General features: G+C 44.1%; 1 protein-coding gene across 7 annotated transcripts in view; it reads right to left on the bottom strand.

Moving 5' to 3' along the window:
- LOC126295258 (uncharacterized) overlaps positions 1 to 14022 on the bottom strand; it is a 181151-nt gene that overhangs the window by 61146 nt on the left and 105983 nt on the right. For 5 of the 7 annotated variants that reach the window (XM_049987665.1, XM_049987664.1, XM_049987660.1 and 2 more), the window contains 3 exons: positions 13373 to 13591; positions 7552 to 7783; positions 5313 to 5539 (listed from right to left, as the gene is read on the bottom strand). In XM_049987665.1, the coding sequence (XP_049843622.1) occupies positions 5313 to 5539; positions 7552 to 7783; positions 13373 to 13591 (678 nt within the window). The remainder of the gene's footprint in view (positions 1 to 5312; positions 5540 to 7551; positions 7784 to 13372; positions 13592 to 14022) is intronic. The other 2 variants (XM_049987663.1, XM_049987662.1) reach the window with 1 other exon arrangement.

Genomic DNA, 14022 nt, shown 5'->3' on the forward strand with positions numbered 1-14022 from the left:
CATCTCAGTTACACAAATATCCAGAAAACTTTCATTTCCTTTCATACGAATAACACTACACATAGACAGTTGGAGGCATACAAATCGCATCCCAGAGTGACACCAGGAAGGAAATTCAGCCACCCCTTAAACTAACCATGACCAAATCTACAAGTTACCATGCTGACTCTGCACCAATGTGGGATAAATGCACAGGATATAGAGGAGGAGGAGGAGGAGGAGGAGGAGGAGGTTGACATCAAAACGAAACTTCGACCAAAACAATCATCAATAAAGCATTATTCCTTAGCAGCAGCTTATAATGGTAACACAAACTTATTGAAGGTTATTAGAGCTGTGAAGCATGTTTTACAAAAAAATGTCAAAAAATAAATGAAAAGCAGTGCAAACAGTGGATGTTAATCACAACTGTTAGGTTACCAACAGCAAGTACTACCCGTAACTGAGTGCACTAACAAACTGTTGAGATAGCAGAACGATACAATGACATCCGAGCCGAATTTCTGATTGTTACCATGGTGGCTATCTCGTAAACTTGATTCAGACAAAAAAGTCAGTGTGTCAAACAGGATGAGTAAATAATTACAGTAAATGAGTAAACACGATGAGAGTTACAACAATATTATAACAAATAATCACATTTATACACATACTCTTAGGCACTGCTATGTGACATACGTTTTTGACATGTAGCCATAAAAATTAAATGCTACTAGTAGCAAACAAGCAATAAAACAGCAATAAAATGTAATTGCTCGTCTGTGCTACATTACTACACTGCCTGACAAAGAAAGTGCAGCACGTAAGGGTGGAGGAGGAATGAAAATGGAACTTCTCCGGTTGTGAGGGTTTAAAGAGTTACTTCAGTGATTACAAAACCGAGTCAAATTTACAGAGAACTTTGCAGTACGATCTGCTACGATGCTGCACCTTTTCTACTCGGCTGCACACACCAGACAGCTAAGAAAGGCACCGTAAACTCGTTTTACCCTTTTACGAGGCAAAGTGCTTCAAACTGTCATGAACAGTTCGCGATATCCTGCATACTGACACGGGGACAAAGTCGACTGTCGAGCTTGTCGCACACAGTTTCTATCGGAGACAGATCTGCGGATTCTGTCTGTCACGGGAGAAGTTCGACATCACGCGGACAGTTCACAGACACAGAGGTCGAGCATTAGCCTGTGGACAAATTTCACCTCAATACTTTCAACGAGAATGAAAGTTGTCCGTGACAATGTCGTGCTGTCAAAAGTTCCGTCAATCACTACCATCCTTTGCCAGAAGTCTTATCCTACAACTCCTCACACCGCGACGGCCAGAATAACACCACTGTACCTCTGCTAAGCATCGGAAATACCGGACCTCTCCAGAGGTTGCCGTCCCATTCACCGACAGTGGTCATCGGTGCAGAACTGTGATCGATCGCCAAACGCTTCGTGACACTATTCGTCAGCAGTCCATGCTTCCCGACCATGTCACCACCCCAAACCGTCCGTTTGTGCCGTGGTGTCGACAACAGCTTACGCAAGGGACAGCAATTCCTGACTGCTGCACGACTCCGACCGTCGGCACAATATTGCACGATTCGTTCAGCCGGCCAAATGGAAAATCACAGAAAGACCTCCTTCAAACTCTGTAACGCACAAGTAAAGACATCTCACACTTGTTTGCAGCATTTCCACGTCCTTAGTAATGATCACTTAACATCTCACTTTGTTGACAATGATGATGATGCTGATGATGATGATATGACAATGATTTATGGTTGAGGGCAGTAACTGCAAGGTCATTAGCACCCTTGGATTAATAATATACCAAAGTGTGTGGTGAAAGTCTACGAAAAAAGGCCAGTAAAATGGAAAACCAAATTTTATCGTCCCCACAAGAATCACAACAAAGCGGCCCCAGACAAAGACAAAGGGTGGTTGTATTCCTTCATATTGGTGGCTACCGAGAAGCTCACCATCTACTCCTCGTCTAGTAGTCTGCAAAAGCAGAAGGCACACAAATTGGTAGTGGAGCTAAATTGTACAGTTTGACCCACATTCATCAGTATTATATTTGCAGTGCATATCAGATCATTTACAGATGAATGGGTTAACTAATAGAAGCCGACCTCGGGGAAGATCAGTTTGGATTCCGTAGAAATGTTGGAACACGTGAGGCAATACTGACCCTACGACTTATCAAATTCTGAAGGTGGCAGGGGTAAAGTACAGAGAGCGAAATGCTATTTACAATTTGTACAGAAACCAGATGGCAGTTATACGAGTCGAGGGACACGAAAGGGAAGCAGTGGTTGGGAAGGGAGTGAGACATGGTTGTAGCCTCTCTCCGATGTTATTCAATCTGTATATTGAGCAAGCAATAAAAGAAACAAAAGTAAAGTTCGGAGTAGGTATTAAAATCCATGGAGAAGAAATAAAAACTTTGAGGTTCACCGATGTCATGGTAATTCTGTCAGAGACACCAAAGGACTTGGAAGAGCAGTTGAATGGAATGGACAGTGTCTTGAAAGGAGGGTATAAGATGAACATCAACAAAAGCAAAATGAGGATAATGGAATGTAGTCGAATTAAGTTGGGTGATGCTGAGGGAATTAGATTAGGAAATGAGACAAAGTAGTAAAGGAGTTTTGCTATTTGGGGAGCAAAATAACTGATGACGGTCGAAGTAGAAAGGACATAAAATGTAGACTGGCAATGGTGAGGAAAGTGTTTCTGAAGAAGAGAAATTTGTTAACATCGAGTATAGATTTAAGTGTCAGGAAGTCGTTTCTCAAAGTATTTGTATAGAGTGTAGCCAAGAATGGAAGTGGAACGTGGACGATAAATAGCTTAGATAAAAAGAGAATAGAAGCTTTCGAAATGTGCTGCTACAGAAGAATGCTGAAAATTAGATGGGTTGATCACATAACTAATGATGAGGAATTGAATAGAATTGGGGAGAAGAGGAGCTTGTGGCACAACCTGACTAGAAGAAGGGATCGGTTGGTAGGACATGTTCTGAGGCATCGAGGGATCACCAATTTAGTATTGGAGCGAAGCGTGGAGGGTAAAAATCGTAGAGGGAGACCAAGAGATGAATACACTAAGCAGATTCAGAAGGATGTAGGTTGCAGTAGGTACTGGGAGATGATGAAGCTTGCAGAGGATAGAGTAGCATGGAGAGCTGCATCAAACCAGTCTCAGGACTGAAGACCACAACAACAACAACAACAACAACAACAACATCAGATCCTCAGGTATCTGACCTGTATGGCAAGTGCTGTGAAAACACAGCATGCATTGAAGTCCCACAAAAGGAGAAAGGGACAACAGGGAAGTTCATCAAGCAGACGAGCCACTGTTGGGAGGCTCACAGGGCAGAAGGTACAAACAGCATACCGTGACAGCAGCACGGGCCACTATTCAAACAGCAACCACTTGTAGTGTTGTCTTTGAGGGCACGGGGTGAGGGGTGGAAAGTGTGCTTGACCAACACTGCTACCACACCTTTCGCCCTGTCACCTGTAGGGGCGTGTTTTTTGTAGAGGTGACAATCTCTGAGTACAGGCGCATCGCTCTGTTTAAAATGAGTCTCTTGCAGACAGAGGCAACAGGGTCGAACCCGTACAAGAAGTCTCAATTCCTCCAGACGAGTCCCGTATCTACACACATTCACTGGGATACGGGAGCCATTTCGTCAGCGTGGTCTCTCTTTACGCACATCCTCTGCAAAAACAGGGTAGTCTCGGCTCCAGTCTGGGTGGCTCCCAGAGCAGTTAATGCAGACTACCAGAGACGAACAGTCCCAACTTCGAGGACTGTCTTTCCACATTTCCCACAGGTTACTTCACCTCCACAACTCGGCATCGTACGGCATTTGGAAGCACCACACAGTCAGGTCAGAGGAAACTTGCCGCGGTGTGTTCAGGCAGTGTCAGAGAATAGGAGGTCACAATGAAGGTGGCGGTCTTACCAATGTTTCTCCATTATTCTTACTTGTCTTTGCTCTACATCCTGTAAACCACGTGAAGCCCATTCCCGTTTTAAGTTCGACACCGTCTGTGTCCACAATGTCACGGCACATGACCGCACCCTCACTGCAGTTAAGGGAGTTGTGCAACTCTACAATTAGGTCACAGTCACCCAATTTTACTTCTCAAGTAGTTCCACCTGCTCTGCCGTCGTTGGTCTCTATCGGCAAAGAACCGTTTCACAACCGCTTTATAGACTTCACACTACTGTCAAGTCCTTCTGAGCCTTTACGGATACAGAAGTGGGTACACTTTTTCAAATGTTCCCTCTTCCCTCTTAATCACCAGAAAAACATTTAGATTTATGACTCCTCGAGCCCTGGTATCGTAGTCCAACTGATTCCGATAATCAGGAGAGTTAGCCTCCGTGAATTGTTAAAGACGATTGGGTGCGAGTACTCCCACGCAGAAGACCGTTGCACCGGGAGAAGGGGACAATTTCGAGGGTACCGTGTCGCTCCCACGAACGGCTAGGGAAACAAAGGTCCACTCAGACAGAGCCCCACATGCCTGAAAAAACTTTATACCACTGAAGTGTGGCAAGTTCCCCAGAGGTCGGTTGCTAACAACTGTTCCTCCTCAACAGCCGTGCACCTCGTCGGCACGAAGTGTACCTCGAGATTGACGGATTTTAAGAGGTTTTCACCATTCTCACAGTCTGGCCGGTCAAGCCGAGATCCTCCATTCCCACACAGTGCCACACAGTATCCCACTATCGGGCAGCAGAGTGGTTGCTAAAGCACACCCGGAGCTTGCGGTGACAGGGGACCGGTGGCACTTAGCGGTCTCCAGCCTGGCAAACGAATGCCGAGCCCCTGAAGGGACCTCAAACTTTTAATACACCTCGTATACCCTACCAGGCCAGGTTACGACACAGAACACGAATGACACTAAAGCACTCTGTGACAGGTAGAATGACCACCACAGAATTGCAGCTCTAGTAATTAACTTTACAACCGGTGGTGTGTGTGAATACATAGTTATACTGACATTCGACTGTCTTCTGGATGCTTCAATTTTCTTGTCGTGCCGTATAAAATAGTCGAATAACTGCAAAAACAGTTCACAGAAAGGGATTCTGTTATTTCAGATTTTTTCAACGCGAAAGTGGTCGTCTCGACTTCTACTTCGTTCTGAGGATTCGAAAAACAAGAGTGACACATTTCGCTGTGGTGCTGCAGTAGATGCGACTAGAGTAACGTAAGTGGCCCGGCTCTCCACACCGTTTTCCACTGCCGAAACTGTAGGGCGAGCTCAGAGCGGGCTACTCGTAGAGGAAAGGCTCGCTCACCTGGCTGAAGGAGTCCATGAAGGAGTCGAGGCCGGTGCCGCTCTCGCGCTCCCAGGCGGGCTGCAGCGGCCGCCCCCACGCGTCCCGGGCGGCAGCTCCGCCCCACGCCACCTCCGCTCCCCTCTCCCAGCAGCCCGCCTGCTCTGTCGGCTGGTGCGGCAGCGGAGGAGTGACCGACGCCCACGGAGCGGAGTCCGCGTCCGGCCACGGACCCGACGGTGGCGGCACTGGAACAGCCGCGACACTGCGCGTCACATCCTACAGGCCGGTACGAGAGACACTTCCAACAAACACTGGTAATCTTTTTCCAAAAATGTCGCTACCGGAGTCTACGAATTGCAATTTTCGTTACCTCCGATACATTCCTGACCCGATGCAACCCTCTAAGTTTGTCCCCGATGCCACTCCTGTGAGAAGTGCCCGAGAGTGTTCTTTGCTGTGCAGTTCAAAATTGCACCTAAATCTTTCACTGTCCACTGTTTCATTATCAAAACAACAGCTCTCAATCCTCTGACTGTGACTTACACGTTTAGACACGTCCTCCAGGTTTTATTTCAGCTCTACTACAAAAAATGGGGCCCGGTCGGTGACCGTGAGTGCTAACGATTAGTGTAACATGACTTAGGCGTGCGGGGTGCTATCCCAATTGAACCTTATAGTAGAAGTTTTGAGTCATATGTCATAGCTTTTCACAGTCCTGGCTGCTAAGTTCCACTAAGAAGCCCCGGAACCCAGTGTGAACACACTCTAAATGCGTGTAATTACCTTTCTTTTAAAAAGAGAGAGAGACAGGGGGGGGGGGGGGGGGGGGGAGTTTGAGTACTTCCAATTGACATCTTGACATCACCTGACTGGGTGTGGGCTGTCTGATAGTGTGACATGCAGCACTGCGATTAACGACATGCTCAAATTTGATTGCCATCTCTTTAGGGTCCTAACAAGTGTACCTTATCCTTCTCGTAATTGCCAACTATCCCAGCTACCTGTGCAGGATCTGACAGTAAATGCTCCAAAAGCTTCGTCTTCAATTCGTCAGAGGTCACAAAAAGATTTTTGTTCAGGCAAAAATAAAATTTAATTGTGTAGTTCTGAGCATGAATAATTAATGGTTTACTTGTGGGTGTTCTGTGGAGTAGCAGTTTCCGTTTTATGCACCAGTCTGTTCGGAGTCCAGGTAGTGAGTACCCTTTATAAGGACACAACTCGCAGCACCTGAAGAAAACTGGGCCTCTTATCCAAATATTCTGAAGGAAAACATGATCGGCAATTCGGCCGAATGTTGTGAAGTGCACCATTACTCCCACGTCTACTATTATGCACTGTACCACACACGAAACTGGCTTGCAGGTGTAAATAACAACAAAATAAAATATTAATTGAATTCAAAGTACTATCATCATTACGGCACGTAAGTAGTCTGATATTCTAAGCATACATAAATAGCTGCCACAGCAGGGAGACGATCGTCGAGAGGCAGGTCAACGAACAATGATACGTCGTGTGTTACGTAAGGTATATTTCGTTTGATGTATTCTTACGTCTGCTATATTAATACGAACCAAGTTAAATTTTTAGCCAAAGACTTCAGTGGTGATAGATGGACAAATATAACACAAAGTTGTTCTTTAGAGTTCTTCAGTGGTAATAAGATACAATGAAAAAGTCTTTGAAGGAATATAAATAATTTAATGAGTAAAAGTAACAACTGATGTGCAGAGTTGTGGTTACATGTATAAACTGAACAGAGATATCTTTTGAGCCCTCCAAATGTTGTTGAGAACAAAGCACTTCAACTATTTATTGAGTTTTTACCTTTAATCCTTCAGTTATCAATAAGCCAATAGCAAATTTATGGGTTTGCTGGCCTAGATATGTACACTCACTGGGGCACCAATTCTTACTTATATCAGACTTAATAACAATTATGGGGGATCTACATTCTTACCTTCAGTGACAATCCCCAAAGTAATTGAATGAAGGATTCAACAAGATTTCTACATAAAACAATTTGCAAAACACAGAAGTCTCAATGAAGGAGCGTATCTTTACACGCGGCTTTCCCTTCATAACAGTCCATCCTACCACCTTTTTACGTACATCCATATTATCTCGAACCACCCCGACAGCATCTTTTATCGATCGTACAGGGACATCTCCAGTAGTCTACACTAATTGCTGACAGATACGTGGCCACTTTCATTGTGGTCAGAAACGTCCACGGACGGCGTCACACACTTACCTGTCGTCGCGGGGGAGTCGTAGCCCCTCTGGCTCCAGGCGACGGCCTGCGGCCAGTCCGGCGGGTGCCACGACACAGGGCCGTCCGCTGCCGTCGCCGCCGGCGGGGGCTGCGGCACCGGGGGCACCGCCGGGGGTGCCGGGCTGTCCTCGCCACCTCCGGTCCCGGTCGTGGTGGCGGGCGACGGCCACACCGATCCCGTGTCCGAAGGAACCGCCTCTGCGTCGCGCACCTGTAAAGTGCGACCGCGGCTCACAGCTCCGCACTGTCGACAACTCGTCCGGCGAGGAGCTTTACGGAGTGACACTCTTTTGTTTCTTCGTAATTGTACGATTTCCCGCCCGGAAATGAATTTCCAAAAGCTGTACACTGTCCTCCTCAAAAAAAAAGAGAGGGAGAGAGAAGGAGATTCAGGACTTCCGAATGCTGTCCAGTATCAAAAATTTTAAGCTTCCGAACAGAAATATTCAGAATGTGTGCATACTGCTCGTATTGTAATTACAAAGTTGTTCGTATAACTTTTTATTTTACTTTTATGTGAATCACATATGCAAGAAACAACACAGAGACAGGTGAGTGGAGAAGATGAGCTGCATTCTGGAAGATACCCACTATGGGTTAAGGATGTCCCTCAAAACAGCAAAAAGGTTACATATCGGGTGACAATATTACAAAAAGGACAGGTTGCCACTCAGCATATAGTGGAGATGTTGAGTCACAGAAAGGCACAACAAAAAGATTGTCCAACAAATAATCTTTTGGCCAAAAGGTCTCCTCCAAAATTAGGTGTGCACAAGCAAACACACAATGACCGCCGTCTCTAGCTGCTTCGGCATCGTATGTGCGTGAACGAATGGAGAAGAAAGGGAAGGGAGGAAACCCGAAAAACAGATGGCCGGAACAAGTAAAGGACTGTTTACGAAAGAAAGGACAAGACTAAATCATCGGGGAGACGGAGAGACAGTCGGAAGGCGACGGAGGGGTTCGTGTTCCAGACAGGCCCGGCCTGTGACTGAAAGTTGTACAAAACGGACAATCACTCGTATCGTATGTATAAACAGATGTTAATTAACAAATACTGAAATATAATTCTCTAGCAAAACTAACATTTTTGTAATTGCTTTCGACTGGCTCACAATTTCTCAATAAAATCACTTAAGTTACCAATTGCATATTCACGATACATTGAAATTCAATACATCAGTAAGCAATTTTTTTTATTCTAAGAAATTACGAATAAATACAGTACTAAGATACTTCCCCCTGAGACAGAATCTGTGTACCCAATCAGTCTGCATCTCGTGTTACCTCGCATATTATTTATCGACGTAATTTTTTTTCCATTTAACAATAACGAATTCTGCATTTTAGTACAAGATTTCAATTTATTATGAATATTTACATTTTCATGTGATAAGTAACTAAAAATAAAATTTGTTATTTTATTTAAAACAAATACTATTCAGCATTTTTCAATTAACATCTCAATTCGAATGAGAATACAGAATGCAAATTAAAGTAAAGAAGTTGGTTGTAGCGAGAATCATAGTCCTTTAGGAAAGTGATGTACGGACAAAGACCTTCAAACCCTCTAAGTATAGAGAGACTACTCTGAAAAAAGAGTCACCGGAACTGTGCAACCAGTGTCTGAATTATACAATACGTTTTACAAGGCAGAAACTTGTGTTTCCACAAGGCAGTATGCCTTCTTTGTGTAGAAAAAATTTTAAGCTGTACTACAGTTGGGAGTCCACACTGAGCTGTAGTCCCCCTACTAGCTGGGGACAGCAACAGCCCCCACCGCATCTGGCAGAAAAGTGTCTAGTGGAGCACGTCAGGGACAGCCTTACCTACTCTGCCTTTTCCCACGTCTCCACAGGATCAGGTATACTTCAGTTTTGGCAATTTTACCGGTGGCGGGTGGCCAGGTATCCTTCCCGATGCCACCACTTCACCCAGTGACAGAACAGTATACCCCATCTGTCTAGGTCTAGCGCGAGTTCGCATTCGAGTATGAGAACGATTTTCAAAATGTTAGTGTAGTGCGTTTCGGAGGTGGGTCGTGGGAACCAGCCCAGTATTTAATGGGGGAATACATCTAAACACCACACCCAGGCTGGCTGTCACAACTGCACCTGTTTCTGTTTTACAGAAACCACAACTGTCTTTTGTATCTCCTTAAAACTAGCAGAATTATGATAAATTTCCCAGGATTATTTTCCACACGTAATAATATTGAGTGCTGACATTTTGGAGAATCAGACCTAGGTTTTTATTTATTTTTTTTTATTTTATTTATTTATTTATTTATTTATTTTTTACACACATCGTAACCGAATCATACATACAGTGCTTCTAATGGGTATCTTCAAGTGCTAGTCAAAAGCTGAGGACCTACATAATGGACAAAATCACATTACAACATCGAGGGCCGAGTTATAAGGGTGCGTGTCAGAAGATGTATAGTCGGAAGTGAGGGGTCAATAAACCGTAGTCAGTGAAATCAGTAACCGCTCTGACATTTTGTAAGTTAAGTCTAGACAATAACTGATCCACTAAACAATGAACCTCGCACAGGCACTGATCAGTTAGACAAATTTTGACAATATTGAGGGGGTTCGCAAGTGTGCAGTGCTCGAAGCCGACTACCTGCACAAACTGTACTAATGTCTTAATTATCAGTGAAAAAATGATAAAACACCGCAGTACTTTGCTACTCCGTGTGTACTTCTAGACTACAGCCAATTGTTCCAAAACTACATTTTGAAAATAGCCAACGAATTTGCAAATGCAAATACAACAGAAAACTAAAAACAGTCAGTTGTTTTATTATTTGAAGTAATACAGCTCAAAATTAGAAAAAAAAGTGCCAACTGTCAATGAAAATAAGAGACAGTGAGGCAGAATTTTTGATTATTATTTATTTTTTTGTTTTCTTTTGTTTTTCAGTAATCTTCACTACAGCTTACAAATTTTAGATTTTTAACAGTGCCTATACAACATCTGACTCAGAGAAATTTTCAATCTCCTTTCAACTACAAAAACTGATCAGGTGCTCACAAAACAATGACCAACTAGTTATTAGAAGTTCATCTATTACTGATACACAGGTAACACGTTTTATTATTATTGCCTTCCTTAGGTGACACAATAAGCTAATTGCTAAATTGTGAAATAAAGGCTATTTCCAAACAAAATAGCAGAGCACCCGGGGAAAAGATCTCCTCTGAGAAATTTTATTGCTATTATTGAATTAAGGTAACCCAGAAAATGTTTTCATTCCACGGCAGATTCAAACTGTATGCAGCAGTGGGACTCTAAAGTGGGACCTCTGCTTTCTTTATAGGCAAGTGCTCTACCCACCCAGCTATCCGAGGAAGCTTTGCTTCTGGCAGTATCTCTCTCACACCTTCCAAACTGAGAGGTGGGTCACAAGCTGTGCTCTGATAGCTCATTTGCAGAGCATTTTTCAGCAAAAAGCTAATGTCCCCCAGTTCGAGTCCTCGATCGGCACAGTTTTAACGCACCACGAAATTTCGACCACAATATTTTTTCCATCAGAGTATACTAAAACTGTCCAAGGCAAATTCTGCGATAAATCTCTTTTGTAGGCCAGATGAGAAATTCCAGAGTAAAAATAAATCAAATGCGGTAGCTTTTATGCTGTCATGTGTCTGCTCAAATGGCTCACCATTTTCACAGCACCTAACATTGCTAGGTCGAGTCTAAAACCAAGTGTTAGACTATTCATCTTTTCATCAAAGAGAACATTATTTCACTACTCTATTCATAGCCTAAAAAAGTATGTTGACAATGCACATTCCTGCCGAGAAGGACACAAATATTACACATCGCTTATATAGATAGCATTATTTTCCATGGAGAGTGAGGTAAACTTGCAGGCAGAAAGCCTTTCAAAACGCCGTATCAGAGAAGCACAAAATCTTCCATATTCTACTTGTCACTAGTCCATAATTCTTTCTCAGCCTCCAGAAATATTTTATCACTGAATTCGTCTCATATACATCCTATATGTGGCACACTATTTATCAAGGTGAAAAGTGATTACAAATATCGTTAAGAATCAAAATACTCGCCACAAAGAAGTTCAGTGCCTTGCTGTCCAATTTCAGTCTGCATGTAAGACATCATTCGGTTGAAAGACATGGCCAGCAAATCAGAGTATTCTGCTAAATAATTACAGCAAAGTAGCTTTGTAACTTCTCTTCATACTGGCCTACACAGTCTATACAACATTATTTAATATCACCATTTGGCTGTAGTTATTAGACAAAACTCAATGTCTCACAACCAGCTTATTTTGGGACTCTAAGGCCATTTCCAAGTGATCAATAGGTAGAGGTAACTAGTAAAAACGTGTCGTCTACTGGCACGTATTTTGAATTTGATTCTGTAGTAAACAGTGCATTTTCACACTCTGTCCCTTGCATATAGATGTAATCTGTATCGACTGTTTGAAAATGCCGAAGGAGGCTGGATCCAAATGGTGTGTGGAAGTATAGATATTTGTTCAACAATTACAGTCTAATAAGGGAAAAATTACTTCCCTTCATTAACATTGTCACCATTTTACTTTCACAATACACACTGTTTACAGCATGAGACTGACACCGGTTTGAAAGGTATTCTTTAGGTACACCTAGTGTGGAATTTATTGCACAATTTACACCGCAGAAGGTGGAAACGGAGTGGCAGGCCGCACAGACATCAAGATGAGGGGCAAGCACCTGTTGTGGCAACCGCTCCTTTGCAACCTATCCCTCTTTCCTGCTTGAGGAAGGAACACACAGTTTCAGAAGATAGGAAATTTTTTTTTTCTTTCCCACTTTCAAATGTGTCTATCAGCAGTACTTTCCCTTACAGTTTCTCCCACTAAATTTTCCTCATGAGACAATTATTACCAGCTTTCACTAAAATTAGACAAAGCCTGCTAAAATTTAAAGGAAAGACCACCATAGTTTAACAACGCCCCACTGTGTGGGTCTCAGCTATCGTAAACTCATTTATAGCTCCAATTGACAGCTGTCGTTACAAGCAGGCAACACTGTCAATCTCCGAGCATTTTCGCTCATTTCGGCAGATATTTTCAACTTTGTTATTACAACATTTACAAGGAATTGTCCAGAACTGATACTGCTTATTATGCATTTCACACAAAGCCCGATATCAACAGAAAATGACCATTTGTTTCTTGTAACATATACCCCCCCTCTCTCCCCAGAGGAACAGAATGTGTCTTTCACATATTTGAACTGCAGTGGCAAGGGCAAATTTGTACGAAGGCTGGGAATCTTACACAGGCCTCCTGTCTACTACGCAGGCGGGTGCATCAGCCACCGAGCCACATCAGCACAGTGGTTCGCACAACTGCACGGATCACCGTGGCCCGCCCGACTCCTCAATCCAAATTCTCACTGCTACCCCAGTTGTGCAAACATTTTGCCCCCGACAAAAAATGGATAGACGTCTTCCACCGACTCGAGAGTGTCACACAGAATATGTGAAAAATGTTATTTACGAGGGGGTGACTGGAATCTACATACTAAACCGAACATCTGCTGAAACACAAAAATGCACCTAAGAACACCTACAAAGAACACCCAGTAATAACAGATCTTTTTAACCTCGTTCCAGTTTAGTAACAGACTCGAGCCAGCTATAGTAGTACCTGCACACAGCTACAACAGACTCGTCTCTTGACTGCAAACTTTGCAGCCCTACAGGCATTACGACCGTAGGTCTGCACACAGTCACACACAATGTTATGGTACCGAGTCGCGTGGCGCAGAGAACAACCGACCTTGAAAGACGCAGTGGTATCGTCACTGGTGCTGAGCGGCGGGTCGTCCGCAGAGCTCGCCACGCTGTCCGCGCGGGTGGCGCCCGCGGTCGTGATTTCTGTCGCCGTTGCGGAGTCTGCGAGGGGCGTGGCCGGGTCCTTGACGGCGTCGTCGCCCTTGGCTCGCAGGATCTCGCACAGGCTCATATGGATCGACACGCGGCGCTCCCATCCGGATTCCTAGCAACAGCACCCCAGTCAGCTCCACAGCCCCGGTACTCGAGTACACCAGGCTAACTTCTACATCTACACCTACGTGTATACTACGCCAGCCACCGTACGGTGCACGCCGGAAGGTACTAGTCGTTTCCTTTCCCGCACAACTCACAAATCGGACGAGATAAAAACGACTGTCCCCACGCCTCTGTACGAGGCCCAATTTATCTCGTCCAGCCTTCACGGTCTTTACGAAAAATGTGCACTGGTGGCATAGAATTTTTCTGCGGTCAGCTGCAAATGCCTTTTCTCCAAATTCTCTCGACAGTGTTTCGTGTAAATAACGTCACATTTCCTCCGAGGATTCGATTTCACGAAACGTCTCCGTGATATTCGAGTGTCGATCAAACCTATCGGTAAAAAATATCTAGCAGCACGCCTCGGCAATACTCTGA

The sequence above is a fragment of the Schistocerca gregaria genome, chromosome 11, assembly GCF_023897955.1.
Source record: "Schistocerca gregaria isolate iqSchGreg1 chromosome 11, iqSchGreg1.2, whole genome shotgun sequence".
NCBI classification, from domain to species: Eukaryota; Metazoa; Arthropoda; class Insecta; order Orthoptera; family Acrididae; genus Schistocerca; species Schistocerca gregaria.